The 27,389-nt window shown below is 43.8% G+C and overlaps 1 protein-coding gene across 17 annotated transcripts in view; it reads left to right on the forward strand.

Moving 5' to 3' along the window:
* The window catches only part of LOC137306476 (neurexin-2-like), a 1,403,359-nt gene that overhangs the window by 382,822 nt on the left and 993,148 nt on the right, over window positions 1-27,389 (forward strand). Inside the window, exon 3 of one of the 17 annotated variants that reach the window (XM_067975726.1) lies at window positions 23,380-23,411. The exons of the other annotated variants lie outside the window; for them this stretch is intronic. Within the exon in view, the coding sequence (XP_067831827.1) occupies window positions 23,380-23,411 (32 nt within the window). The remainder of the gene's footprint in view (window positions 1-23,379; window positions 23,412-27,389) is intronic. 17 annotated transcript variants of the gene reach the window in all.

Consider the following 27,389-nt stretch of genomic DNA (forward strand, 5'->3'; position numbering starts at 1 on the left):
AAGTAAAAATGGTGGGGCACAGGATGGCTGCCTATCCCAGTGGAGCGGAGTCCTAATTTAAATAGCAGTGTCACGTCACGATGATATAATCGGGCAGGCATGCCATTTTAACCACAGGCCTGACTACAGTCCACACGGTCTCTAGCCTGGCAGTAACAGCTGGCAACAGCGAGGATCTAAGCCCGGGAAAGTCCTTTTTAAAAAATGTTTTAAAGGTTCGTTGTGGGCCATGAGGAGTAGGAGTGCCCCTGGTCCCAGAAGGATATCTCGGGCCTCCTCTGCCCTGGACTTCCCCCCCCCACCTCCCGTGATTGCGGACTTGTCAATCACCCACCCCCCCCAATCCTACTTATGTTGCCGGTGATCGTTTCCGTGGCAGCAGCCTGAACCCCACCAATTTTGACTCCCAGCTTTTGGCAGGAGTCACAGTAACTGAGGACTGGGAGTCACCGCCTGCACCTCCCGCTACTCCCCCCACACCTCCACTTCCCGCCCTGAGTTAACATCGTCTTTGAGGGGGGAGAGAGAGAGTAGACAACTGCCAAAATAATAAAAGTGAATGTGGGTGGAGCACAGCCAGCTATAACGTCTGACAACAGCAAAGCAAGGAGCTTGTTAGAAAATGCTGTATCGAGGAGTGATGCTAGAAAACAGTTCAGGTATTGATTATCATTTGATTGGTGAAATCTGTGCTGATTAAGGTAAGGGGGATTAGTGCTGAAGAATGGAACAATTTCCCATTTCTGTCACAGACTAGAACATTATAGTGTCATTTGACGCAGAGTAGAGCTCTGTCTACACTCCAGCAATTTGCCTTAGCCTCAGCCTGAGAAGACCATCACATTCTGGGTCAGTGTGACCTTTCTACTTCCATACCAACCAGCTATGTGGCTGATCTGAGTGAGGTTGTCAATGTACGGGCAATTTTGTGCTGTGGGTCCACTAGGACCTAGATTGACACTCATTTCACAAATCATGCTTACAATCAACAGATAGTCTTTAATCCCATCAGTCTGGGCTGGATTTCAACTCAAGTCCAAGAGTTGAAAGGCCAGTGTTTAATCCACTGTAGTATCTTGATCCCTTGATCATTTTTACGAATTCACGGCGTGAAAGCTCAGTAGCAATGATGTTCTACGTGAAATCAAAAGCAAAATACTGTGGATGCTGGAGATCTGAAATAAAAACAGAAAATGCTGGAGAAGCTCAGCAAGTCAGGCAGCATCTGTGGAGAATGGAACAGAGTTCACGTTTCAGGTAGATGACCTGTCGTCAGAACTGTTCTGACAAAAGGTCTGCGACCTGAGTCGTTAACTCTGTTTCTTTCTCCACAGACGCTGCCTCACTTGCTGAGCTTTCCAGCATTTTCTGTTTTTATGTTCTACGTGGATATTATTACTCCGATATAATGTTTTATTATCATTACATTGTTACCCCCATGTGATTATCACCCATAGGAGATTACTATCATGCCTTGAATAGGTCACTGTCATGGAGATATGACACAGTAATGCTCTGATGGGTATTATGTTGTCCTGGATATAGCACAGTATTACTCCTGATAGCGCATTGTGCAACCTACTTAAAATCATAGAAATCACAGCATAATAGGAGGCCATTTTACATTGTGCCTGTGCCGATGCAAGCTTCTTAACAGGAGCTATCTGCTTTAATCCCATTTCCCTGCCCGTTCCCATTATCACGAGTCAGGCTGTAATTGTTACATTGAAAAATTAGGAAATGGGAAAATGAATTACAGAAGAATGTTTCAGTGCAGTGTTAAGGGAACATGCCCCATGGCTTTATTTGTAACAAAGAAGCGACCCCAGATCTCCGTGAGGAACTGCAATGCAGGGTGTGGTTCTCAACTAAAAACCAGAAGGTTCCAAGTTCAACCCTAGTCTGTATTGTGTTCACTGATCTCAAATTGGTTATTGGTGAGAGCATTACAATTACCTCAATGTCCCTCAGATTAGGGGGAAAATGAATTTCGATTTATATAGTGTTTTATCACATCCTCAGTATGTTTCAAAGTACTTTATAACCAATGGATTACATTACATAGAATTTATAGCACAGAAATGAGCCATTTGGCCCAACTAGTCTATGCTAGTGTTTATGCTCCACACGAGCATCCTCCCACCCCTACTTCATCTCACCCTATCAGCGTATCCTTCTATTCTTTTCTCCCTCATGTACTTGTCTAATTTCCCCTTAAATGCATCTATTCTATTCACTTCAACTACTCCTTGTGGTAGCGAGTTCCACATTCTCACCACTTTCTGAGTAAAGACATTTCTCCTGAATTTCTTATTGGATTTATTAGTGACTGTCTTACATTTATCAATTGTAAACAATTTTACAACACCAAGTTATAGTCCAGCAATTTTATTTTAAATTTAAAATAAAATTGCTGGACTATAACTTGGTGTTGTAAAATTGTTTACAATTGTCAACCCCAGTCCATCACCGGCATCTCCACATCATGACTTACATTTATCACCCCTAGTTTTGGACTCCCCACAAGCGGAAACATCTTCTCTACATCTTTCAAAGGGAGGTCACCGTTGTTATGTAGGAAGAGGAATCACCCAGATTTCCTGCCCCTGACTATTATCCGGTGACTCCTGCTGGGAAGCTTGCATGTTTTGATGTTTGGTGAGGACAAGAGTAATTCAACTATGATGTGCCACTCCTTGGTGAATAGTCTTCTAACAACCACTAGGTGGGCTCACACAAGAGGAAGAGCTACTTGAATTTGGGTACCATAGCACTGAAGGCATCCAGGAAACTGTATCCCAGCACAAGTTCAGAATGATACCAGGCCTAAAAGGGTTAAATTATGAGGACAAGTTGCATAGACTAGGCTTGTATTCCCTTGTGTATAGGAGATTAAGGGATGATCTAATTGAGGTGTTTAAGATGATTAAAGCAATTCTTGGGGTGGATCGAGAGAAACTATTTCCTTTGGTGGGAGAGTCCAAAACAAGGGGGCATTACCTTAAAATTATAGCTTGGCCATTCAGGGGTGATGTAAGGAAACACTTTTTCACACAAAGGGTAGCAGGAATCTGGAATTCTGTTCCCCAAAAAGCTGTTGAGGCTGAGGGTCAATTGAAAATTTCAAAACTGAGATGGGTAGAATTTTGTTTGACGAGGGTATTAAGGGTTATGGAACCAAGGCGGGTCAATGGAATTAAGATACAGATCAGACATGCTCTAATTGAATGGCAGAACAGGCTCGAGGGGCTGAATGGCCTCCTCCTGTTCCTATGTTCCTAAGTCATCAGGAGGGAAGGGGAGAAAATTGTGTTCAGGAGGAGAAGGCACAGAAACAATTAGTCCTCAGTGATGATTGCCAGCACTAATCCATAAGAGTAGGAGAGAACCCTCAGACTTTGGAGTTATTATAAAGCTGACAGAATGGGCTAGAAGCGACAATGTCCGGCATTAATTGGATCCAGCAATCAGTAAGAAAAATCTATATTGCTTTTCTTATTTCTCTTTATCATTGAACAAAGTGGGCGGTCGAAGTGGACTTTGTTTGGAAACCTTAAGGAAAAAGCAAATTAACAGCACAGGTAAACACAAAAGCAAATTAAGTAGCCAAAAATAACCTGGATGACAAAGAATCAACAAAACTGTTTGAATTTCACATAGGTTTGACTTGAACGTGACATGTTTTAGGAACAGAAAGCAGCCAGTTGACCCAAGAAGTCTGTCCCCCTTTAATTGATTTCAACCCCTCCTTACTTACATTCTCACCGTTATCCTAGAAATAATTAGCATATTAGCAAAGGAACACTCAGCCTATATGCTTTGTTTTATTTTAGCAGAAGCATTAACCCATTTAAAATAAACCTGCATTAAAATGTCAGGCAGACAAATGTCATAACAATGCATTAAATGTTCATCCACTGATACTGACCATTGTCACTACCAGGCTCATATCCCTCAATTCCTCCTCTCTGCAGAAACACATCAAATGACCTCTTGAACCCATTTATCCAGTTGACTTCAGTGATGTTCCCTGGTAACTTATTCTGCCTGACTTTCATTCTTACTTCCTAACTTTTAAGTTCTGTCACCCTGATTTTTGCCATAGCAAACAACAACTTACATTTATAGAAAAAACAGCCCAAACAGAGGCATAAGAAAAAAATAAACACTGAGCCAAAGAAGGAGATATTAGAAGAGGTGACCAAAAGCCTGGGGCCCAGGTGGATGAAGGGACAGCCACCAATGATGCGGTAAAGTAACGGGGGATGCTAAAGAGGCTTGAGTCAGACAGGAGAGCATTAGAATGGTCGAGTCTGGAGGTGAGAAAGGTTTGGATGAGGGTTTCTGCGGCAGATGAGCTGAGGCAGGGGCGGAGAAGGGCGATGTTATGGAGCTGGAATTAGCCGGCCTTTGCGGTGGAGAGGATATGAAGTTGGAAGCTCAGCTCGGGTTGAATAAGACACCGAGGTTGCGAACAGTCTGGCCCCACCTAAGACAGCGGTTATGTAGCGGGACGGAGTCGATAGCAAGGGTGCGGAGTTTGTGGGAGGGGCCGAAGACAATGGCTGCGGTCTTCCCAATGTTTAGCCGAAGGAAATTGCAGCTCATGTAAGACTGGATGTCAGATAAACAGTCTCGACAACACAGAGGCAGTGAAGTCGTTGAGCAAGGTGATGGAGAACTTGGGCTGGGTGTCATCAGTGTACATGTGGAAGCTAACCCCAATAAAGGGATAGAGAAAGTCCACAATGCCCATTATAGGTAAGTAAGGAATCTTACAACACCAGGTTATAGTCCAACTGTTTTATTTGAAAATCACAAGCTTTCGGAGGCTTTCTCCTTCGTCAGGTGAGCGAGTGTGGGATTCCATGGAAGGTTACCGTATTTATGGTCAGAGAACAATACCTGGTGATTACAGATAATCTTTCCAACTGCCTGTTGTCAAGGCAATCAAAGTGTTCAGACAGAGTGATGTTACCTACAGGACCACCGAATACACAAACGGCCAAAACAAAAGACAGACAGAGAGAGAGAGAGAAACATCCGAAAGGAAGAGAAAGACAGAGAATGACCCGTTGTGTTAAAAACAGATAACTTTTTTTTTGCTGATGGGGTTACGTGTAGGGTGACATGAACCCAAGATCCTGGTTGAGGCCGTCCTCATGGGTGCGGAACTTGGCTATCAATTTCTGTTCGATGATTTTGCGTTGTCGTGTGTCTCAAAGGCCGCCTTGGGGAACGCTTACCCGAAGATCGGTGGCTGAATGTCCTTGACTGCTGAAGTGTTCCCCGACTGGGAGGGAACCCTCCTGTCTGGCGATTGTTGCGCGGTGTCCGTTCATTCGTTGTCGCAGTGTCTGCATGGTCTCGCCAATGTACCATGCTCCGGGTCTTCCTTTCCTGCAACGTATGAGGTAGACAACGTTGGCCGAGTCACAGGAGTATGAACCATGTACCTGGTGGGTGGTGTCCTCTCATGTGATGGTGGTGTCTGTGTCGATGATCTGGCATGTCTTGCAGAGGTTGCCGTGGCAGGGTTGTGTGGTGACGTGGACGCTGTTCTCCTGAAAGCTGGGTAATTTGCTGCGAATGATGGTCTGTTTGAGGTTGGGTGGCTGTTTGAAGGTGAGTAGTGGAGGTGTGGGGATGGCCTTAGCGAGGTGTTCATCGTCATCGATGATATGTTGAAGGCTGCGGAGGTATGTCAGTCAGTAAAGGGGCTGAAACATATCACTTATTATTCCCCAGTTTTCTCCCTTCCCCTTTTATTGATTGACATCCCTGTAATGGGCACTATCATCTCTCTCTTCCTCTTTATTGACTCATATGCTTGTAGTGGGCAGTGTGATATCTCTCTGCCTCTTTGCTGATTGGTGTGCCTGGAAAGGGCCCCTTGATGTATTTACTAACACTTTTAAAATACCTATTGACTGTGTTCGTATGTGAAGTGACCCAGTTGTGCTAGTGCTGTGCTTTCTGGTGTGGGGGAGGTAGACATGCCTCAGGCAGTTATTGCAACATGAAGGTCACTTTTATCACCTCTGACTCCCTCTGGTGTCCTGGTTTTATCATTGCTGCTGCTGATAAGGAAAACTGTAATTACTGAGAAACAGGATCCCTTCCTAATGGCCTCGGTCTCTGTGAAAACAGGGCTTTAGTTGAACCTATAGCATATCTTGCCTAATGTAGGACTGCTTGCCCATTAGTAGGCAATATGAATTTAACCTTTTGTAAGACAAAGGTCTTTTTTTGGATTTCTTCTCCATCTTTCTCATGCTTTCTCCATTGTTTTCTTTTTTGGATGGATGAGGTGGGCAGTCTGGATGATGCTTCTTTCTGCAGTTGTTTGTCTTCGCACTCCCCCCTTGAAGAATAGTGTGAAGTAGTGGAAGGATTCGCAGGCTGATTAACAGTCTGGCAGACCGCGACATGAACGCTCCTTCCATCGCCATAACCAGCCAATGGTTAGACCTGCGCGGTTGGAGGCTTTTACAGGCTCCCACAACTCATATGATGAGGAGAGGGCCACATCACACACCGGGCTCAAGTATCCCTGCAGGTTGTCAACTCAGAACTCAGAGCCGGAGCTCCAGTCTCCATTCACCAGGACTGTCTAGAGCAGGGTACGCTCCCTGCATCTCCTGACTCAAAGGCGGGAATCATATCCACAGGCTTGCTCCTTCTGAGTGGTTAGAGTAGACAGTCTGTGGTTTTGGATGTCAGCTGAGCTCAGTTGATAGTCCTGTCATTTCTAGGTCAGAAGTTTGTGGTTTTGAACCCTACTACAGGACTTCAGGCTTCAAGTTCAGGCTGATACACCAGTGCATTACTGAGAGAGTGCTGAATTGTCAGAGGCTCAGTGCTTTAATTGTTAAATCGGTCCCATCTGCCTGTTCAGATGGATACATTTGTAACAGGAAGACAGTGGGGTTGGCACTCTGGATCAACAACAACTTGTATTTATATAGCGCTTTTAACGTAGGAAAGTGTTCGAAGGCGCGTCATAGAAGCATAATAAGACAAAAATTGACACCGAAGGAGATATTAGGACTGATGACTAAAAGCTTGGTCAAAGGGGTAGGTTTTAAGGAGTGTCTTAAAGAGGAGAGAGAGGTGGAGAGACAGAAAAGTTTAGGGAGGGAATTCTAGGGTCTCGACGACTGAAGGCACGGTTGCTAATAGTGGGGCAAAGGGAGTGAGGGATGCACAAAAGTGCAGAATTGGAAGAACACAGAGTTCTTGGAGGGTTGGAGGACTAGAGGAGGTTACAGAAATAGGGAGGGGGCATGGCCATGGACGAATTTGAACATGAGGATGAGAATTTTAAAATTGATATGTTGGTGGACTGGGAGCCAATGTAGGTCAGTAAACACAGAATGAAAGGGACTTGGTGCGAGTTAGAACACGGGCCACAGAGTTTTGAATGAGGTCAAGTTTATGGGGGGTGGCAGATGGGAGGCCGGCCAGGAGAGCATTGGAATAGTCTATGTCTGGAGGTAACAAAAGCATGGATGAGGGCTTAAGCAGCAGATGAGGCCAGTCTGCCTGAAAGGAGATTCCCCTTTCTCTGGTTAATGGGCACAGTTGTTTTAAGAAAACAAATTCTCAGGATTTGTAGTGGTCAACACATTTGGACTGTTTCATGAATGGTTTAGAACCCACAGTGTGTTATTACTATTTTGCGACCTTTTTGTAACCTTTCCCTGAAGTTTACATCACCCACCTTCAATCCTACCACAGCTTATCTGCCCCTGAAATTCTCATTAATTTCTTTGTCACTTTTAGACTTGATTATTCCAATGCTCACTTGGCCAATCTCCCACCCTCCATAAACTTCCGCTCGGCCAAACTTCTGCTGATTGTATCCTATCCCAAACCAAATCATGCTCATCCATCATACCCATCCTCACAACTCCCATCTCCTAACCCCATAAATTTTAAATTCCAACTTTGGGTTTAAATTTCTGACCTCCAACAGACCTACAACCTTCTATTTCTCTGACTCCATCCTCTTGTGCATCCCCTGTACCTTTGACCCACCATTGGCAACTATGCCTCTGAAATTCACTCTCCAAACCCCTTCCATCTCCCTCTCCTCCTTTAAGACCCTCCTTAAAACCCACTTCCTTGACCAAGCTTTCGGTATCTCCTCCTAATCTCTCCTCCTTTGCCTCAGCTTCTGTTTTCCTTATGCCTCTGTCAAGCACCTTGAGATATTTTCCTACATTAAAAGCACTATATAAATGTGAGTGGTGGTAGTAGTAGTAAGATTTGTATAATTTGAATGTTGATGTCACCTGTCTAGATGTGATCACTAAGAGCTCAGATTCTGTTGCAGGACACCTTGGACTCTCAGGAGAGTGTTCACAGCCACATCTTTGGGCACAATTTGCAATAACTTTGTGTAGAGATAGCTGCTCATGGATCATTTAAGGTCTCCAATTGGTTGGTTGATCAATTTATGACATTGAGCGGTACTTTACAAGGATATTCTTAGGAGAAGGATTGGAAAGAAAAGCATTGGAAAATTCCCTATGGAATATTGTGCTTAGGTTGTTTTGACAAAGTTTGAAGCATTCAGAATACAGGAACTACAATTTTGCTCTCCTCTTGAAATTTCTGACACCTCCTGTGCTTTTAAAAATAGCTGTTCAAGGAGCAAACTAGCGACAGAAAGCAATTAAGAAAGTGATTAATACTGAAGTAGACAGCTGGTTAAGGCAGTGAGTACACTTGGACCTTTCTAGATTTGATCCCCGGTTTGTGCTGAGTTAGCTGTCATATAGGCGCTACAATTAGCCTCGACCCATCGATTAGGGAGGAGACAATAGGCCGAAGTTCCTGCTTCTGATCACTATTCTGTTGGAATTGTGAATGTATGGATATCAGAAAAGGACAGAATCAGGCTCAGCTTTGATGATTTCCTCAGTCGAATGGTTTGTCAGCACTCATTGTCCAGGGTCAGGCATGAAAAGTGACTAATTGGGTAAGGTAGCAGTGAGCACCTGGTGGAACTGTACCCTAGAAAAAGTCAATATGCCTTCAGAAGTGAAGAAGTGGAAAAAACTGGCAGAAAAAAAGGAAGCAACTGCATTCTCTTGAGATCCCTGCCACCTCCTGTGTTTTGTATAAATAGCTGTTCAAGGAATGAATCAACGACAGCAATTAAGACTCGAGAAGACCTTTACTTTCCAGTTCATAATCCCCCAGCCTTGTATCCAGGGTTACAAGTGATATCAAATAATACTTGTACTCTTTATATCAGAGTTAATTCATTTAACAGTGCGGATATGAAAATGTCTGTAATTACCAGTGTTTGAGATCAAACAATGAGGTATTACATTACATCCGAATTTCTTATATCTTGAATAGTCACCCATTTTTCGTAATTTTCCATTTCTGGTGGTAACCAACATCAGTCATATATCATGTCCTGGGGAGAGTAATCACACTTGAAGTAGGCACCACTGGGAAGCAGAAATACTGTGAGTTGGTTGGTAGGCTCCACTCCATATTGCCACGAGGAGGAAAATACGAACCGTGATCCCCAAAGGGTTAACAGCTGGAAATAAGTTTTTTCACAAAATTAGCAGGAAAAATCTAACTAAGTATGACAAATCTACCAGGCTAAACCATCAGATGGGTTCAATTATATGTCCACGTTGTGCAAATTGTACAAGTCATTATTTTATGTTTTAATTTGAAATGTAAGAAACAAGTCGGAACATGAATTTGAATATAGCAGTATATAGAAATATAGTCTTAGAACTGAAATATAATGGTTATAGTTCCGTCACACAACGGGGCCCACCGCCAGAGCTGTGACATGAGGTTTCAAGACAGCAGAAATTATACCAAGGGGTGTGCAGCAGTATGATCAGTACCAGTGGTGTCAAAGCTAACAAGGATCCAGGACTGTAGGGTTGATATCAGTAGAGTTTATGCTGTTGTCTCTACCAGCAGAGACTATGCCACTAAGAGCCCCTGGTAGGATTTGTGCCTGTAAGGTATGTGCCATGACAGTAGGGTTGGCGCCAGTAGGGTCTATGCTAGTAGAATTGGTGCCAATTTATGACACTTTTTTTGTACCAGTAAGCATTCATGACGGTCAGGTTTCTTCTACTGGATTCTCTCTATAGATTTATAGCCCTGGATTTTCCTGGACAAACCCACCCATATTCAGGCAGTACAGAGGCGATCTTCTCATAATAGCCTGCCCAAATAAAATGGCTGCCATTATTTTCCTGTGATTACCCCACCTACCCTGCATCTACCCGCCCTGAGCTCGCCCCATCGCATGCAGATAAAGAAAGACATTGATTTATATAGCACCTCAGGACGTTCCAATGAAGTACTTTTGAAGTGTAGTCACTGTTGTAATGTAGGAAACGCGGCAGCCAATTTGTGCATAGCAAAGTCCAACAAACAAAATAAATTACCAGATAATCTGTTTTAGTGATGTTGATTGAGGGATAAATATTGGCCAGGACATTGAGAAGAACTCCCTTGTTCTTCTTCCAATACTGCCTTGGGATCTTTTTGGTCCACCTGAGAGGGCAGAAAGGGCCTCAGTTTAACATCTCATCCAAAAGAGGGTGCCTAGTACTGATCCTTATATTTGGAGACACAGTGGAGCAAGAGTTTGAAAAAGCAAGAAATAATTTTCTTAATTAAGGACACTGGGACTGTGGTGTTAGTCCATGAAGGTATGTTGTAAAACATGTAAACCCAACAATTAGGTTGGCTGTTGTGGATGCTAAGCTTACTACATACGTGACGTTTGAGATTTAGGCTATCCGGGATCTGCTAAGTATCTGGGGAAGTACGCTTACGTACATTGTCGATTAATTGAGTCCCTTCAGAAGCAAATTATCGGACTCCAGGACCACCCAGCTACGCTGCATACAAATGCAAGGAGCAAGATACTGTTATGTGTTTAGCTCTTTTTAAGACTACTCTCATAAGGACATAAGAAATAGGAGCAGGAGTAGGCCATACGGCCCCTCGAGTCTGCTCCGCCATTCAATAAGATCATGGCTGATCTTCTACCTCAACTCCACTTTCCCGCCTGATCCCCATATCCCTTGATTCCCTTAGAGTCCAAAAGTCTATCGATCTCAGCCTTGAATATACTCAACGAATCAGCATCCACAGCCCTCTGGGGTAGAGAATTCCAAAGATTCACAACCCTCTGAGTGAAGAAATTTCTCCTCATCTCGGTCCTAAATGGCCGACCCCTTAACCTGAGACTATGCCCCCTAGTTCTAGACTCTCTACCTAGGGGAAGCAACCTCTCAGCATCCACCCTGTCAAGCCCTCTCAGAATCTTATGTGTTACAATGAGATCACTTCTCATTCTTCAAAACTCCAGAGAGTATAGACCCATTTTACTTAATCTCTCCTCACAGAACAACCCTCTCATCCCAGGAATCAATCTAGTGAACCTTTGTTGCACTGCCTCTAAGGCAAGTATATCCTTCCTGAAGTAAGGAGATCAAAACTGTACATAGTACTCCAGGTGTGGTCTCACCAAAGCTCTGTACAATTGCAGCAAGACTTCCTTACTCTTGTACTCCAACCCCCTTGCAATAAAGGCCAACATACCATTTGCCTTCCTAATTGCTTGCTGTACCTGCATGTTAACTTCCTGTGCTTCGTGTACAAGGACACCCAAATTTCTCTGAACACCAACATTTAATAGTTTCTCACCTTTTAAAAAATATTCTGGTTTTCTATTCTTCCTACCAAAGTGAATAACCTCACATTTCCCTACATTATACTCCATCTACTACCTTCTTGCCCATTCACTTAATCTGTCTATATCCCTTTGCAGACTCTTTGTGTCCTCCTCACAGTTTACTTTCTCACTTAGCTTTGTATTGTCAGCAAACTTGGATACATTACACTCAGTCCCTTCATCTAAGCCATTAATATAGGTTGTAAATAGCTGAGGCCTAAGCACTGATCCTTGCGGCACCCCACTAGTTACAGCCTGCCAACCTGAATATGACCCGTTTATTCCTACTCTCTGTTTTCTGTCCGTTAACCAATCCTCTATCCATGCTAATATATTACCCCCAATCCCATGAGCCCATATCTTGTTTAACAACCTTTTGTGTGGCACCTTATTGGATGCCTTTTGAAAATCCAAATATACTACATCCACTGGTTCCCCTTTATCTACCCTGCTAATTACATCCTCAAAAAACTCTAATAGATTTGTCAAACACGATTTTCCTTTCATAAAACCATGTTGACTCTGCCTAATCATATTATGATTTTCTAAGTGCTCTGTTACCACGTCCTTAATAATGGATTCCAGCATTTTCCCAATGACTGATATCAGGCTAACTGGTCTGTAGTTTGCTGTTTTCTCTCTCCCTTCTTTCTTGAAAGCCGGGTTACATTTGCTACCTTCCAATCCACTGGGACCATTCTAGAATCTAGGGAATTCTGAAAGATCACAACCAATGCATCCACTATCTCTGCAGCCACCTCTTTTAGAACCCTAGAATGTAGGCCATCAGTCCCAGGAGATTTGTTGGCTTTTAATCCCATTAATTTCTCCAGTACTTTTTCTTTACTAATATTAATTACTTTTAAGATCCTCATTCTCATTAGACCCTTGGTTTCCCACTATTTCTGGTATGTTTTTTGTGTCCTCTACCATGAAGACAGATACAAAATATTTGTTTAACATCTCTGCTGTTCCCTTATCCCCCATTATAATTTCTCCTGTCTCAGCCTCTTAGGGCCACGTTAACTTTCGCTACATCCTTTTTATATACTCGTAGAAGCTCCTACAATTTTTTTATATTTCTTGCTCGTTCATATTCTCGATGCTAACTTAAATTTTTTACTCAACTCTTATATACATAGTTGTTTTTCTTATATTCTTACCAACTACAGGAGTATTGGCTAGCTCACACTGAAAGCTTCAGATAGATTTACTCTGAAGATTGCTAAAAACATCTTGTCTGTATGAAGATTCCAGATCGAGTCACACATTAGAAAAGGAGCAAGCTGATTAAAAAAAAGTAACTGAAAACAGCCAGAATTTACATAACTGTTCAATTCAAAAAGCTGCAAATCTTGCTTATATCTGAACAGATAATGCAGTATGTTTGTGTTTGAATTGTGTAGCATGGCTCCTCCCTCATCCAAACTGCTCGGCAACAACCTATAGGTCCTTGCAATATTACATTGAGCTAAGCTGGGGAACGATTTCTATGGATGCAGCTGGTTTTTAACCCCTTATGTACTGTAACTGAATTAAAGGAGCCAATATCAAGTTAAAACGAGACAAAAACTGCTTCATGGCCGCCCCAAAGACTTGTACATAGAGTTGGCCGAAATGGAAACTGTGGAACTGGAGCTGTCCATTTTCAGCACTGGAGATGGGCAAGGATGGAACCACAGGTGATATAATAAGCACAAAGGCCAATAGCATAGGACAGCAATGGTGCAGCTTGTCAAGGGGAACAGAACAGATAAAATTAAAGGTAACAGTGCAGTTACAGGGGGCTCCATAGTAAGAGGAATCTAATGCAAGCAATACTGGGAATCTCAAATGGTGTGTTGCTTTCCAGATGCCAGGGTTCAGGACTGGCACAAACAGGTGGATTGCGACGGGAAAGGTGAGAAAATAGAGATTGTGGTTAATGTGGGAACCAATGACATAGATAGGTGTAGAGTGCAGGTCCTACAAAGGGAATTTCAAAGTTAGGGAAAAGATTGAAAAGAAGGTCTTCCAACATAGGAGAGAGGGTTTCAAATTGTTGGCCCACTGGAACATTACTGGAGGAACGCCCTTCCCTTAAATTGAGGAGGCACATTGAGGTGGGCTGTACAGCTGTAGCAGGTCATAATAAGAATGGGGCTGGGTTGTAATTATGGAATTTTAATCTCCCTGACCTAGACTGGGTTTATTGGAGTACAAAAATCTTCAAAAATATTTTAAACAGCAGGTGAGGGAGCCCACAAAGGGGAAGGCAATATTGGATTTGGTGCTAATTAATGAGAAGGAAGTAATAAGTCAAGTTGAAGTTAGGGAACATTTGGAGTTTGGTGATCATAAAACTGTTAATTTTAAGGTTAAAATGAGGATAGAACAGATTATAAAAAGTATTAAGAAATTAGATTTCAGGAGAGCAGATTCTGAGGCGATGAAGGGAACTACTTAAAGGGGAGATGAAATGTCTTAAGATATTTTTGCATTGCAGAGGCAGTTTATTCTAGAACCAAACAGGAGAATAAAACAGACATAGATGAAAAGGAAAGTCAAATGATCTTGATTGCGAGGAATTTGTTCAAGACTTTGGGGAGGGACAGCCTCTAGGTTGCAGGAGGGAGAGAAGACAGGGTAATAAGGAGTTCAACAGATTTTGAAGTTCTAGGAAAGAGTCAGTTTGAGTATGATTTCATAGGATCATGATGTGTACAGCACAGGAGGAGGCCATTCGGCCCATCATGCCTGTGCCGGCTCTTTGGAAGACCTATCCAATTAGTCCCATTCCCCAACTCTTTTCCCTCAGCCCTGTAAATTTTTTCCCTTCAAGTATTTATCCAGTTCTCTTTTGAAAGTTACTATTGAATCTGCTTCCTTTCAGGCAGTGCATTCCAGATCATTACAACTCGCTGCGTAAAAAAATGTTTCCTCATGTAGCCTCTGGCTCTTTTACAGATCACCTTAAATCTGTGTCCTCTGGTTAATGACCCTTCTGCCACTAGAAACAGTTTCTCCTTAATTACATAACCAAAACCGTTCATGATTTTGAACGCCTCTATCAAATCTCCTCTTAACCTTCTCTGTTCTAAGGAGAACAACCCCAGCTTCTCCAGTCTATCCACGTAACTGAAGTCCCTCATCCCTGGTACCTTTGTAGCAAATCTCTTTTGCACCCTCTCTAAGGCCTTGACATCCTTCCTAAAGTGTGGTGCCCAGAATTGAACACAATACTCCAGCTAAGGCCTAACCAGTGTTTTATAAAGATTTAGCATAACTTCCTTGTTTTTGTACCTATGCCTCTATTAATAAAGCCCAGGAGCCCATATGCTTTTTTTAACAGCCTTCTCAACTTGTCCTGTCACCTTCAAAGATTTGTGTATGTGCACCCACAGGTCTCTCTGTTCCTTTAAAATTGTACCATTTAGTTTATATTGCCTCTCCTCATTCTTCCTACCAAAATGCATCACTTCACACTTCTCTGCGTTAAATTTCATCTGCCATGTGTCTGCCCATTTCACCAGTCTGTCTATGTCCTCCTTCTGTTACTATCATCCACATTATTTACTACATTTCCAAGTTTTGTGTCATCTGCAAACTTTGAAATTATACCCTCTATACCCAAGTCCAGGTCATTAACGTATATCAAAAAGAGCAGTGGTACTAATACTGACTCGTGGAGAACACCACTGTAAACTTCCCTCCATTCTGAAAAACAACCGTTCACCACTACTCTCTGCTTTCTCCCCCCTAGCCAATTTTGTATCCACGCTGCCACTGTCCCTTTAATCCCAAGGGCTTTAATTTTGCTAACAAGTCTATTATGCGGTACTTTATCAAATGCCTTTTTGAAAGCCCATATACACATCAACCACACTACCCTCATCAACCCTCTCCGTCACTTCATCAAAGAACTCAAAGTTAGCCAAACACAATTTTCCTTTAAGAAATCCGTGCTGACATTCATTTATTAGCCCATTCTTTTCCAAGTGTCAATTAATTTTGACCCAGATTATTGTCTAATGTCGGCTCCCCACTACCGACATTAGACTGACTGACCTGTAATTGCCGGGTTTATCCCTCTCCCCTTTCTTGAACAGGGGTGTAACATTTGCAATTCTCCAGTCCTCTGGCACCACCCCTATATCTAAGGAGGATTGGAAAATTGTGGCCAGAGCCTCTGCAATTTCCACCCTTACTTCCCTCAGTAACCTAGGATGCATCTCATCAGGACCAGGTGACTTTTCTACTTTGACTACTGCCAATCTTTTAAGTACTTCCTCTTTATCTATTTCTATTCTATCCAGTATCGCTCCTACCTCCTCCTTTACTGCTACAATGGCAGCATCTTCTTCTCCAGTGAAGATCGATGCGAAGCATTCATTTAGTGCCTCAGCCATGCCCTCTGCCTCCACAAGAAGATCTCCCTTTTTTGTCCGTAATTGGCCCCATCTTTTCTTTGACTACCCTTTTATTATTTATATATTTATAAAAGACTTTTGGGTTCCTTTTTACGTTAGCCGCTAATCTATTCTCATACTCTCTCTTTGCCCCTCTTAATCCCTTTTATCGATCTCCTCTGCACTTTCTGTATTCAGCCTGGTTCTCTACTGTATTGTGAACCTTACATTCGTCATAAGCCTCCTTTTTCTGTTTCATTTTAATCTCTATATTTTTAGTCATCCAGGGAGCTTTAGCTTTGGATGCTCTTCCTTTTCCCCCTCGCAGGGATGCGGCTACTCTGCACTCGAACCAACTCCTCCTTGAAGGCCTCCCATTGTTCAATTACTGTTTTGCCTACCAATTTTTGATTCCAATCCACCTGGGCAAGGTCCCTTTTTAACTCACTGAAATTTGCCCTGCTCCAGTTAAGTTTTTTCACATTTGATTGTTCCTTGTCCTTTTCCTTAACTATTCTAAACCTATTGATATTATGATTACTGTTCCCCAAATGCTCCCCCACTGAAACACGCTCCACTTGCCCCACTTCATTCTCCAGAACTAGATCCAGCACTGTTGGGCTGGAAACACACTGTTCCAGAAAGTTCTCTTGAACACATTTCGGGAATTCCTCCCCCTCTTTGCCCTTTACACTGTTACTATCCCAGTCTATATTGGAATAATTGAAATCCCCCATTATCACTACTCTTTGTTCTTGCATCTTTCTGTAATTTTCCTGCAAATTTGCTCCTCTATCTCCTATTTGGTGGCATGTAATATACACCCAGTCGCGTAATAGCTCCTCTATTGTTCCTTAATTCTAACCAAATAGAATTCTGTCTTTGAACCCTCAACTACATTATCCCTTTCCAGTGCTGTAATAGTTTCTTTGAGCAATACTGCCTCCTTTCTTTCCCTCCCTATCTTTCCTGAATACCATAGTATGGTGCAATGGGTCTTGATTTCAACACAATGAAGATGTGGAGAGGAAGCAGACTGTGTGGGACAGCATATTTGCAGTTGAGAAGAAACAAGTTCAGGGGAGCAATGCCCAAAGAATCACTGGAGCAATAGTTAACAAAGGCTGTGATGGGAGAGAGAGGTTGAAAACTAGCAATGAATGAATTGCCTACTAAATGGTGAGTCCTTTCTTGTCTAATGTTCAGGAATGTCTAGGAACTCATATTGAGGTGTGTAGGAGCATAGGAACAGGAGGAGGCCACTTAGCCCCTCAAGCCTGTTCCGCCATTCAATGAGATCATGGCTGATCTGTGACCTAACTCCGTATACCTTAGCCCCATTTCCCTTAATACCTTTGGTTAACAAAAAATTATCAATCTCAGATTTAAAATTAACAATTGAGCGAGCATCAACTGCCGTTTGCGGAAGAGAGTTCCAAACTTCTACCTCCCTTTGCGTGTAGAAGTGTTTCCTAACTTCACCCTTGAAAGTTCTGGCTCGAATTTTTAGGCTATGTCCCCTAGTCCTGGACTCCCCAACCAGTGGGAATAGTTTCTCCCTATCTACCCTATCAGCTCCCCTTAATATCTTGAAAATTTCGATCAAATCACCCCTAAATCTTCTAAATTCCAGGGAATACAACCCTACTTTGTGTAATCTCTCCTCATAATTTAACCCTTGGAATTCAGGTATCATTCTAGTAAATCTATGCTGCACTCCCTCCAAGACCATTATACCCTTCCTACGGTGCGGTGCCCAGAACTAAACACAGTACTCCAGGTGTGGTCTAGCCAGGGCTTTGTATAACTGTAGCATAATTTCTACCCCCTTATATTCTAATCCTCTAGATATAAAGGCCAGCATTCCATTAGCCTTTTTGATTATTTTCTGTACCTGTCCATGACATCTTAGTGATCTATGTACATAGACCCCTAAGTCTCTTTGGACTTCCACTGTTTTGAGCTTTTCACCATTTAGAAAGTACTCTGATCTCTCCTTTTTAGGTCCAAAGTGGATGACCTTACACTTGCCTATGTGGAAATCCATTTGCCACAGTTTTGCCCATTCACTTAATGTATTAATATCGCTCTGCAATTTTATGCTTCCATCTACACTGCTTACAATGCTGCCTATCTTTGTGTCATCGGGAAACTTGGACATGTGGCTCTCTATCCCGTCATCTAAGTCGTTAATAAATACAGTGAATAATTGAGGCCCCAACACAGATCCATGTGGGACACCACTAGTCACATCTTGCCAATTTGAGTACCTAATGAGTACCATTATTCCTATTGTCTGTCTCCTGCCACTCAGCCAATTTCCTAACGAGGTCAATAATTTGCCCTCAATTCCATGAGCTTCTTATGAGGCTGCACCACACTTTCCGTTGTTTTATACCTCTGTGAACTAAAGCTAGTAGAAGTGAGAAACTCCTGCCTCCAGGCAGCCTGTGGCCAATGACCCTATACAACAAAACTTCCAGCCTCCAAGCTTCAGCCTGCAGCCAATGGTGCTTCCACATTGGGGCAGTTCACAAAGCTCTCAGAACCACTCCAAATCAAAAAAGACTTTCATGTTGGAACTCACAAGAACATTTTGGTGCCAATACTCAGGAGTTTCATGAAGGAAAAGTTTTGATATCCACAGTCAGTTGCTTTCACACTGTGCTTCCTCGTAAATGCTGCAGGACATTGTTGTATAACACGGCATAGCTGAAAAAGAAAGACTTGCATTTATACTGTGCCTTTCACGACCTCAGGATGTCCCAAAAAACTGTTATAATGTAGGGAACGCAGAAGCCAGTTTGCACACAGCAAGGTTCCACAAACAGCAACATGATAATGACCAGATCATCTGTTTTAATTATGTTGGTTCAGGGAAAACTCCCCTGCTTTTTTTCCAATAGTGGCCATGGGATGTTTTACATCCACCTGAGAGGACAGACGGGGCCTCGGTTTAACGTCTCATGCGAAAGACGGCACCTCCGACAGTGCAGCACTCCCTCAGTACTAGCGCTGAAGTGCCAACTTAGATTAAGTGCTGAAGTCTCTGGTGTGTGACTTGAACCCACAACCTTCTGACTCAGAGGTAAAAGTGCTACCACTGAGCCATGGCTGACACCACAGTCCCAAGGCACTTCACAGGAGTGTAATCAGACACCGAGCCAAAGAAGGAGACATTAGGACAGCTGACCAAACGCTTGGTCAAAGAGGCAGGTTTTAAGCAGCGTCTTAAAGGAGGAGAGGGCGGTGGAGAGGCAAAGAGGTTTAGGAAGGCAATTCCAGGGAATGACATTAGAAGATAGGACTATCCATATGGCAAGTGAAAGGGTCCTATTAAAATAGAACAATCAGTCCCATCGTTTTTTTCCTCTCTTCCTGTAGTGACGTGTCAAGTTTCCACTTAACAATTGCCCACAATGGTGAATGAAATCAGGGCTCAGTGTGTAGACAAATCACAGGCACAGACCCAGCATTCCTGAGAGTGGCTGTCTACATTGTTGGCGCTGTGGTCCTGGGCAGAAAGTTAGGAAGTGACACTGTATTACAGAGAAGGGAGTGTTACAGACAGGAAACTGTTACAGAAAGGAAGGGTGTTACAGAGAGGGCATATTACAGGGAAAGATGCATTACAGAAAGGAGTTTGTTGCACAGAGGAGTGATTGGTATGGATGGTGTGTCATGAATCATAGAATCATAGAAAGTTACAGCACACAAGAAGGCCATTCGGCCCATCGTGTCAGTGCTGGAAGATAGCAGAATTTTCCCAGCAGACGGTCTATCGGCAGTTTATGTAAGTGAATGCCTGAAATCGCTTTTTGAGCCCCGGGGACCAGTATTCAAACTACCTCCTTCTCCCCCTCCCCCGATTTACTTTCTGACCATCCTCCCCTCGAGCCTGTTGGAAGCCGATTTGTGGGATGGAAACCCACAAATAAGTTGCGTGCTGTGATACGATGCTGTATAATTGCACACAGTGTCCTAGGCTTGGGAGCAGAAAGACAATCGTCCAGGTTTTTCCACCCATGGTCATGACGCAGTGATCCTACCTGGAAAGTTTGAATGAGGACAGGATCAGGCTCAGCTGTGATACTTCCGTGACCGAATATGCTACTGACACTGATTGTGCAGGCTTTCCCATAAGGAATAACCGTCTAGCAAGATATCAGAAAATGGGAATCATACTCCAGTCTACGAGTCAATCCTAAAGAGGAGAAAAGGGGGGGAAAAAAGGACAAGGTAAAGTGTGTGAAAGCCATTGAATGGATCTTGGTATTACAGGGGCAGCATCAGTAGAAGGACGCATTGCACTGTTCTGATTTTTGAATATAGTAAATGCCAGTGTAACATAGTATTGAAAGTAAGCAATCTTTAATTCCTGTCTTCAGTTGCTTTCCTTGCATTGCAGCAGGTTCAGAGAAGAAAAGGTTCTTTCAAACGTAATGATTGTCATTACTGCTACAGGGTGGTTAGATTACTGTATGAGTTAGCTACAATAAAACAAGTGGCCTTGTAGTCTGGTACCTTTCAGGTGACAGCTTGTTAGTTTGTCCTGGCATTGATATGTCCGTGTACACAGCTTAGGCACTGATGCAATTTATTGTTTACATGAGAACAAGTAATGCAGGTACAACAGGCGGGGCTTTCTCGGTTGACAAACCTAGGCGAAGGGCCAAGGCCTATTGTGTAGACACAATAAAGGTGAAAATAAATTAAGAGTGAGGTGCCCAGCTCAGCTAGTTTGGCCTGAGCGTCAGGTTTAATCCACAATCTGTGTTAGCTGATCTTGCAAGAGGAACTAGAATTGTTTCTTCGTCCCTGGGTTAATGAGGGGAAGATTGACCAAGCCGCCAGTTCCTGATTGCTATCTGGTGAACGTCCTGCTAAAATTCGGCATTTATGAACTTTGAATGAGGAGAGGGTTGGGCTTAGTTTTGAAGCCTTCCATTTTATAGTAGCCTACTGACACTCACTGTCAAGGCCCATGCATGAATAATGGCCTCTTAAACTTGGTACCAAAGAATGAGCAGTACATGACGAACTGTTCCCCAAGGAGTCAGTGGTTTCAGGAGAGGGTGGGTGGGTGAGAAAACTGGAGAGAAAAATAATTGAAGAAAAGTCCATCAGTCCCAATTTCCTTTCTACTCCTACTTCGACAAGGTTTGGCTCCCAACTGTGAAGTGAATTATTACATTTTGCTACATTAAATGTGTGATGTAAATATAAGTTATTGCCACAGAATGGACGTTGAGAAGTAGTGCAGTAAGAATTGCTCTCTTAAGGTTGGAGCTTAGCTACATTGTTGGGCAGCGTAGGGGAAGTTTAGGGATGGGCAATAAATGCTGGCCTTTGCCAGTGACGCCCACATCCCATGAACGAATTTTAAAAAAAGTCTCACTCTGCATCTCACTATGCTATAACTGATTTGGGAGTGCCCAAAATGGGAAACGTTCTAATCTCAGCACTAACATCCCCCGTGTTGGTAAGCAAAAAATTTACTAAAAAGATGCAGCTGGTAAGTTGATGAAAGTCTTGATACAAGAAATTTTGTATCCATCCCATAGGTTTTCAAACTAGGATATATGAAGGGATCCAGGGATTCCCTGAGTTCAACATATGTCTGCCCATCTGGTTTCAGCTTTCTGACTTTGTTAAACTACTAGCACATTATTTCTGTTGCTGTAGATTAATGAAAAACAATTCCTGCAATGATAGCATTATTTTCCTTTGGGTATCTGGCACTGTCTTGTGGAAGTTAGGACAGGGTGTCCCTAGGAATGTGTCAGTATTTTCAGAGGTTCGTTAGAGCATGTCAGTATTTGCAAGGGGTCCGGGGGAATGCATCAATTTTTTGTCGGGGATCTCTGACAGCGAAAAGTTTCAAAACCACCGGTCTAATCCCAGAGCTCGAAAACAATACTGGCCTCCTGGACCCAGCCCAGTAAATTTAGCAACAAGAAAGTTGGATAATGGCCAGTCTGATGGACCGGCGAATACTTTCTGAAGCTGGGTTAATGTTCACTCCACTGGTCTATCCTACCCAAAAGGAAATTCCTTGTGCAGTTTTTTAGGGGCTGAGATTTCTCTTGTCTATAATTTTTCCCGGGGTTTCTGCTGTTCTTCCGCCGAAGTTATGATAGTCGAGTGGGATAAGGCCTGTGGAAATGCACCCCAATGGCTTCTGTATTGCAGGGACTTGGGAAGAATGGTTTCTATGGAGAGCAGTGGGTCATGGTTGTACAGTGGAGATGTGAGAATAGATAACTACTTTGATATTGAGCTTGAGGACCTTTTAAGAATCAAGGATTTTATTTTAAAAACGAGCCCTCAGGAGATGAAATGAGTGGGACAAAGTACATGACGGGAAGACTTGCATTTGTATAACAACTTATCATGCTCTCAGAAACATCCAAAATGTTTTACTTACAATTAATTACTCTTTAAACTGCAGTCACTGTTACGTAAGCCAGCACGGCAACCATTTTATGTCCAGCAAGATTCCATATATAGAGTGAGATAAATAAATAGTTAATCTGCTTTTGGTGATGTTGTTGGAGGGAGGAATGGCGCCCAACACACCAGGAGAACTCCCTGCTCTTCCTCACATAGTACCATGGGATCTTTAACATCCACCTGAGCCAGTGGAACAGCAAACAATCTCAAGTTCAAAGCAAAAAGTGCAACGTTCCTTCAATACTGCACTTAAATTGTCAGCCTAGATTATGTGCTTGAGTCCTGGAGTGAGGTTTAAACCCACAATCTTCTGACTCAGAGGCAAGAGTGCTACCCACTGAGCCAAGCTGACACTTATCACAGCTGAGCTGTGACTGCACTTGACACACACTTGAACATTTTACAGCAGGAGGCGATCAAGAATAGGAACTGTGCTGATTTTTCTCCTTTCTAGCCCTTGTTGTAGCTGTAGCACCTTGGTTGCCATTAGCTAACTCATGTACAGAATCTTATAACACCAGGTTATAGTCCAACAATTTTATTTGAAAATCACAAGCTTTCGGAGGCTTTCTCCTTCGTCAGGTCACTCACCTGACGAAGGAGAAAGCCTCCGAAAGCTTGTGATTTTCAAATAAAATTGTTGGACTATAACCTGGTGTTGTAAGATTCTGTACATTTGTCAACCCCAGTCCATCACCAGCATCTCCACATCATTAGCTAACTCGGTACAGGATTGAGGAAATCTGAAGAGTTAAGGTTAGCTTGCTTCAGTTCTTCTTGCAGAAAATTACAAGATTGCAGTTTCATTTCTGGTGATCAGGGCAAGAATGAGTGTGTTTGGAACTCATCTGGAAAGGTTGTCAACTCTGCAGCTAAAGTTAATTTAAAATTATTTAATATATGCAAAAGCATGAACAGTGACACAGGTGCTGATGATTAACTTTAATTTTTAGGGTCTCTTTTCTTCACAGTAAATCACAATCATTAAATCCTCTGTAATTAGGTGTCATTGGGATGTAAATATATGCACAGAGTAACATAAGTGTTTTCCTCTGAGCTTGATACCTCACTTTTCACGAATACTTTAAACCTTTTAGCCGGATGATTGAAACACTTTATAACACATTGGCCTAGTAATTAGGCTGGGCCTGTTTTCAGCGCTGGGTTACCAGCGCATGCCTGAACCAAGAGGCCCGAGGATCGATGGACATTGGTCATCAGGCCTCATCAGGATACTGGGCGTGAACTACCGCCGCTGGTCGCATCTACACAGGCAGCTCAATCAAGCGAAGACATCAGTGCCTCACTGGAAGCGGGCCCTCAGACAAGTGCCGGGAGGGGGGGGGAATTGGAGCGGGCTACGGGAGGGGCGCGGGGCGGTGCAATCATGACTCCTGTGGAGTTGGTGGAGCAATCCTACTCGCTCCACAGGATGGGTTCATTAACAAAAAAATGTTTTAATCACTTACCTGGACTTGCCGGCCGCGGGGACCTCTGAGGAATCCTGAGTACAGCAGACCTGGGCTAATTTCTCAACAGGCATTAAGCCCCTAATTTTCAATTTCTATCTCATTGACTTAATACAAGCATGAGAGAGCAGGGAGAAAACATCTCAGCCCCTTGGACAGGATATATTCCGATGCACATTTCAGCTCCTGCTTTTCAGTGAGAGAAACGTGCACATAGACAGGATCCCTACGACTGAATCTCATACATGCTTTATATCACAATGCTGCCTCTTGGAAGCCATGGAATACCTGATGGGGAACACAGAAATCTATTTTCAGCCCTGAAGTGCAGCTAAATGATATCACAACAGGATTCTGTATCCATCGGAGCATTTTTGTTGGCCAGCTTCTGACGTGATTGACTCTTAGTGCATCCTGATGCCAGATGCACTGGACTGGCTCCATGGGATTAGTCAGCCAAAAGCAAACCTCAGGGCAGTTCATATAACCCATGAATCTCCATTGCAGCAAAAATAAGCTAGATCATATCATTTATATTTGTAAGTTCAGCTGATGGTGGGAATCCTGCACCTTTGCCATTAGCTGCACACTTGCAATGTCAAAGTACCTATAAATGAGACAATGCAATGCATCTGGAGACAGGGACAAGCATCTTTTCAAGTGACTTAGTTCCCCATCTCCCAGGATAAAATCCCCCCCAGAAAGTCCGCTGTGCAATATCAATAAAGCACACAGTAATGTGTTTGCATGAAATTCTTCACTATTTTGGTGAAGGCGCAAGTCCATTTCCAATAAATGGAGTAACCCTCTTGTCAAAATAGGGATGATGTGGAGATGCCGGTGATGGACTGGGGTGGACAAATGTAAGGAATCTTACAACACCAGGTTATAGTCCAACAAATTTATTTTAAAATCACAAGCTTTCGGAGATTATCTCCTTCGTCAGATGAATGAATGAAAAGGTTCTCAAATCGCATATCTTATACTATGTTGGGACAGCATCACACCAATCAAAAGGTATCATTGTTATTCAAACAGGCCAGTCACGGAGAACAGCACGTCCCAGTACACTAGATATACGTTGTGTCTATTACACAGGCAGGCAGAAAGAAACTCAAAATGGCAGAGAGAGAGAGAATTTTAAAAAACATATAATTTTTTTCCCCCTTTTTGCTGGTGGGGTTACGTGTAGCGTGACATGAACCCAAGATCCCGGTTGAGGCCGTCCTCATGGGTGCGGAACTTGGCTATCAACTTCTGCTCGACGATTTTGCGTTGTCGTGTGTCTCGAAGGCCGCCTTGGAGAACGCTTACCCGAAGGTCGGTGGCTGAATGTCCTTGACTGCTAAAGTGTTCCCCGACTGGGAGGGAACCCTCCTGTCTGGCGATTGTTGCGCGGTGTCCGTTCATCCGTTGTCGCAGCGTCTGCATGGTCTCGCCAATGTACCATGCTCCGGGGCATCCTTTCCTGCAACGTATGAGGTAAACAACGTTGGCCGAGTCACAGGAGTATGAACCATGTACCTGGTGGGTGGTGTCCTCTCGTGTGATGGTGGTATCCGTGTCGATGATCTGGCATGTCTTGCAGAGGTTGCCGTGGCAGGGTTGTGTGGTGTCGTGGACGCTGTTCTCCTGAAAACTGGGTAACTTGCTGCGAACGATGGTCTGTTTGAGGTTGGGTGGCTGTTTAAAGGCGAGCAGTGGAGGCGTGGGCATGGCCTTAGCGAGGTGTTCGTCGTCATCGATGACATGTTGAAGGCTGCGGAGAACATGGTGTAGTTTCTCCGCTCCAGGGAAGTACTGGACGACGAAGGGTACTCTGTTGGTTGCGTCCCGTGTTTGTCTTCTGAGGAGGTCTATGCGATTCTTCGCTGTGGCCCGTCGGAACTGTCGATCGACAAGTCGAGCGTCATATCCCGTTCTTACGAGGGCGTCTTTCAGCGTCTGTAGGTGTCCATCGCGTTCCTCCTCGTCTGAGCAGATCCTGTGTATTCGTAGGGCCTGTCCATAGGGGATGGCCTCTTTGACGTGGTTGGGGTGGAAGCTGGAAAAGTGGAGCATCGTGAGGTTGTCCGTGGGCTTGCGGTAGAGTGAGGTGCTGAGGTGCCCGTCTTTGATGGAGATTTGTGTGTCCAAGAAAGAAACCGATTCTGAGGAGTAGTCCATGGTGAGTTTGATGGTGGGATGGAACTTGTTGATGTTATCGTGTAGTCTCTTCAGTGATTCTTCGCCGTGGGTCCATAGGAAGAAAATGTCGTCGATGTATCTGGTGTATAGCGTTGGTTGGAGGTCCTGTGCAGTGAAGAAGTCGTGCTCGAACTTGTGCATGAAAATGTTGGCGTATTGGGGTGCGAATTTGGTCCCCATGGCTGTTCCATGTGTTTGGATACGTCGAGGGCATCCTGAAACCCATCGTACAGGGAACCCCCAGCTTCTGTCGCGACACTACAGACTTCCTACAAAAACTCAGCACCCACGGACCAGTTGAACCAGGAACACTTCTCACCACGATGGACGTCTCAGCACTCTACACCAGTATCCCCCACGATGACGGCATCGCTGCAACAGCCTCAGTACTCAACACCAACAACAGCCAATCTCCAGACGCCATCCTACAACTCATCCGCTTCATCCTGGATCACAATGTCTTCACCTTCGATAACCAGTTCTTCACCCAAACACATGGAACAGCCATGGGGACCAAATTCGCACCCCAATACGCCAACATTTTCATGCACAAGTTCGAGCAGGACTTCTTCACTGCACAGGACCTCCAACCAACGCTATACACCAGATACATCGACGACATTTTCTTCCTATGGACCCACGGCGAAGAATCACTGAAGAGACTACATGATAACATCAACAAGTTCCATCCCACCATCAAACTCACCATGGACTACTCCTCAGAATCGGTTTCTTTCTTGGACACACAAATCTCCATCAAAGACGGGCACCTCAGCACCTCACTCTACCGCAAGCCCACGGACAACCTCACGATGCTCCACTTTTCCAGCTTCCACCCCAACCACGTCAAAGAGGCCATCCCCTATGGACAGGCCCTACGAATACACAGGATCTGCTCAGACGAGGAGGAACGCGATGGACACCTACAGACGCTGAAAGACGCCCTCGTAAGAACGGGATATGACGCTCGACTTGTCGATCGACAGTTCCGACGGGCCACAGCGAAGAATCGCATAGACCTCCTCAGAAGACAAACACGGGACGCAACCAACAGAGTACCCTTCGTCGTCCAGTACTTCCCTGGAGCGGAGAAACTACACCATGTTCTCCGCAGCCTTCAACATGTCATCGATGACGACGAACACCTCGCTAAGG

Source organism: Heptranchias perlo, chromosome 43, assembly GCF_035084215.1.
Source record: "Heptranchias perlo isolate sHepPer1 chromosome 43, sHepPer1.hap1, whole genome shotgun sequence".
NCBI lineage: Eukaryota > Metazoa > Chordata > Chondrichthyes > Hexanchiformes > Hexanchidae > Heptranchias > Heptranchias perlo.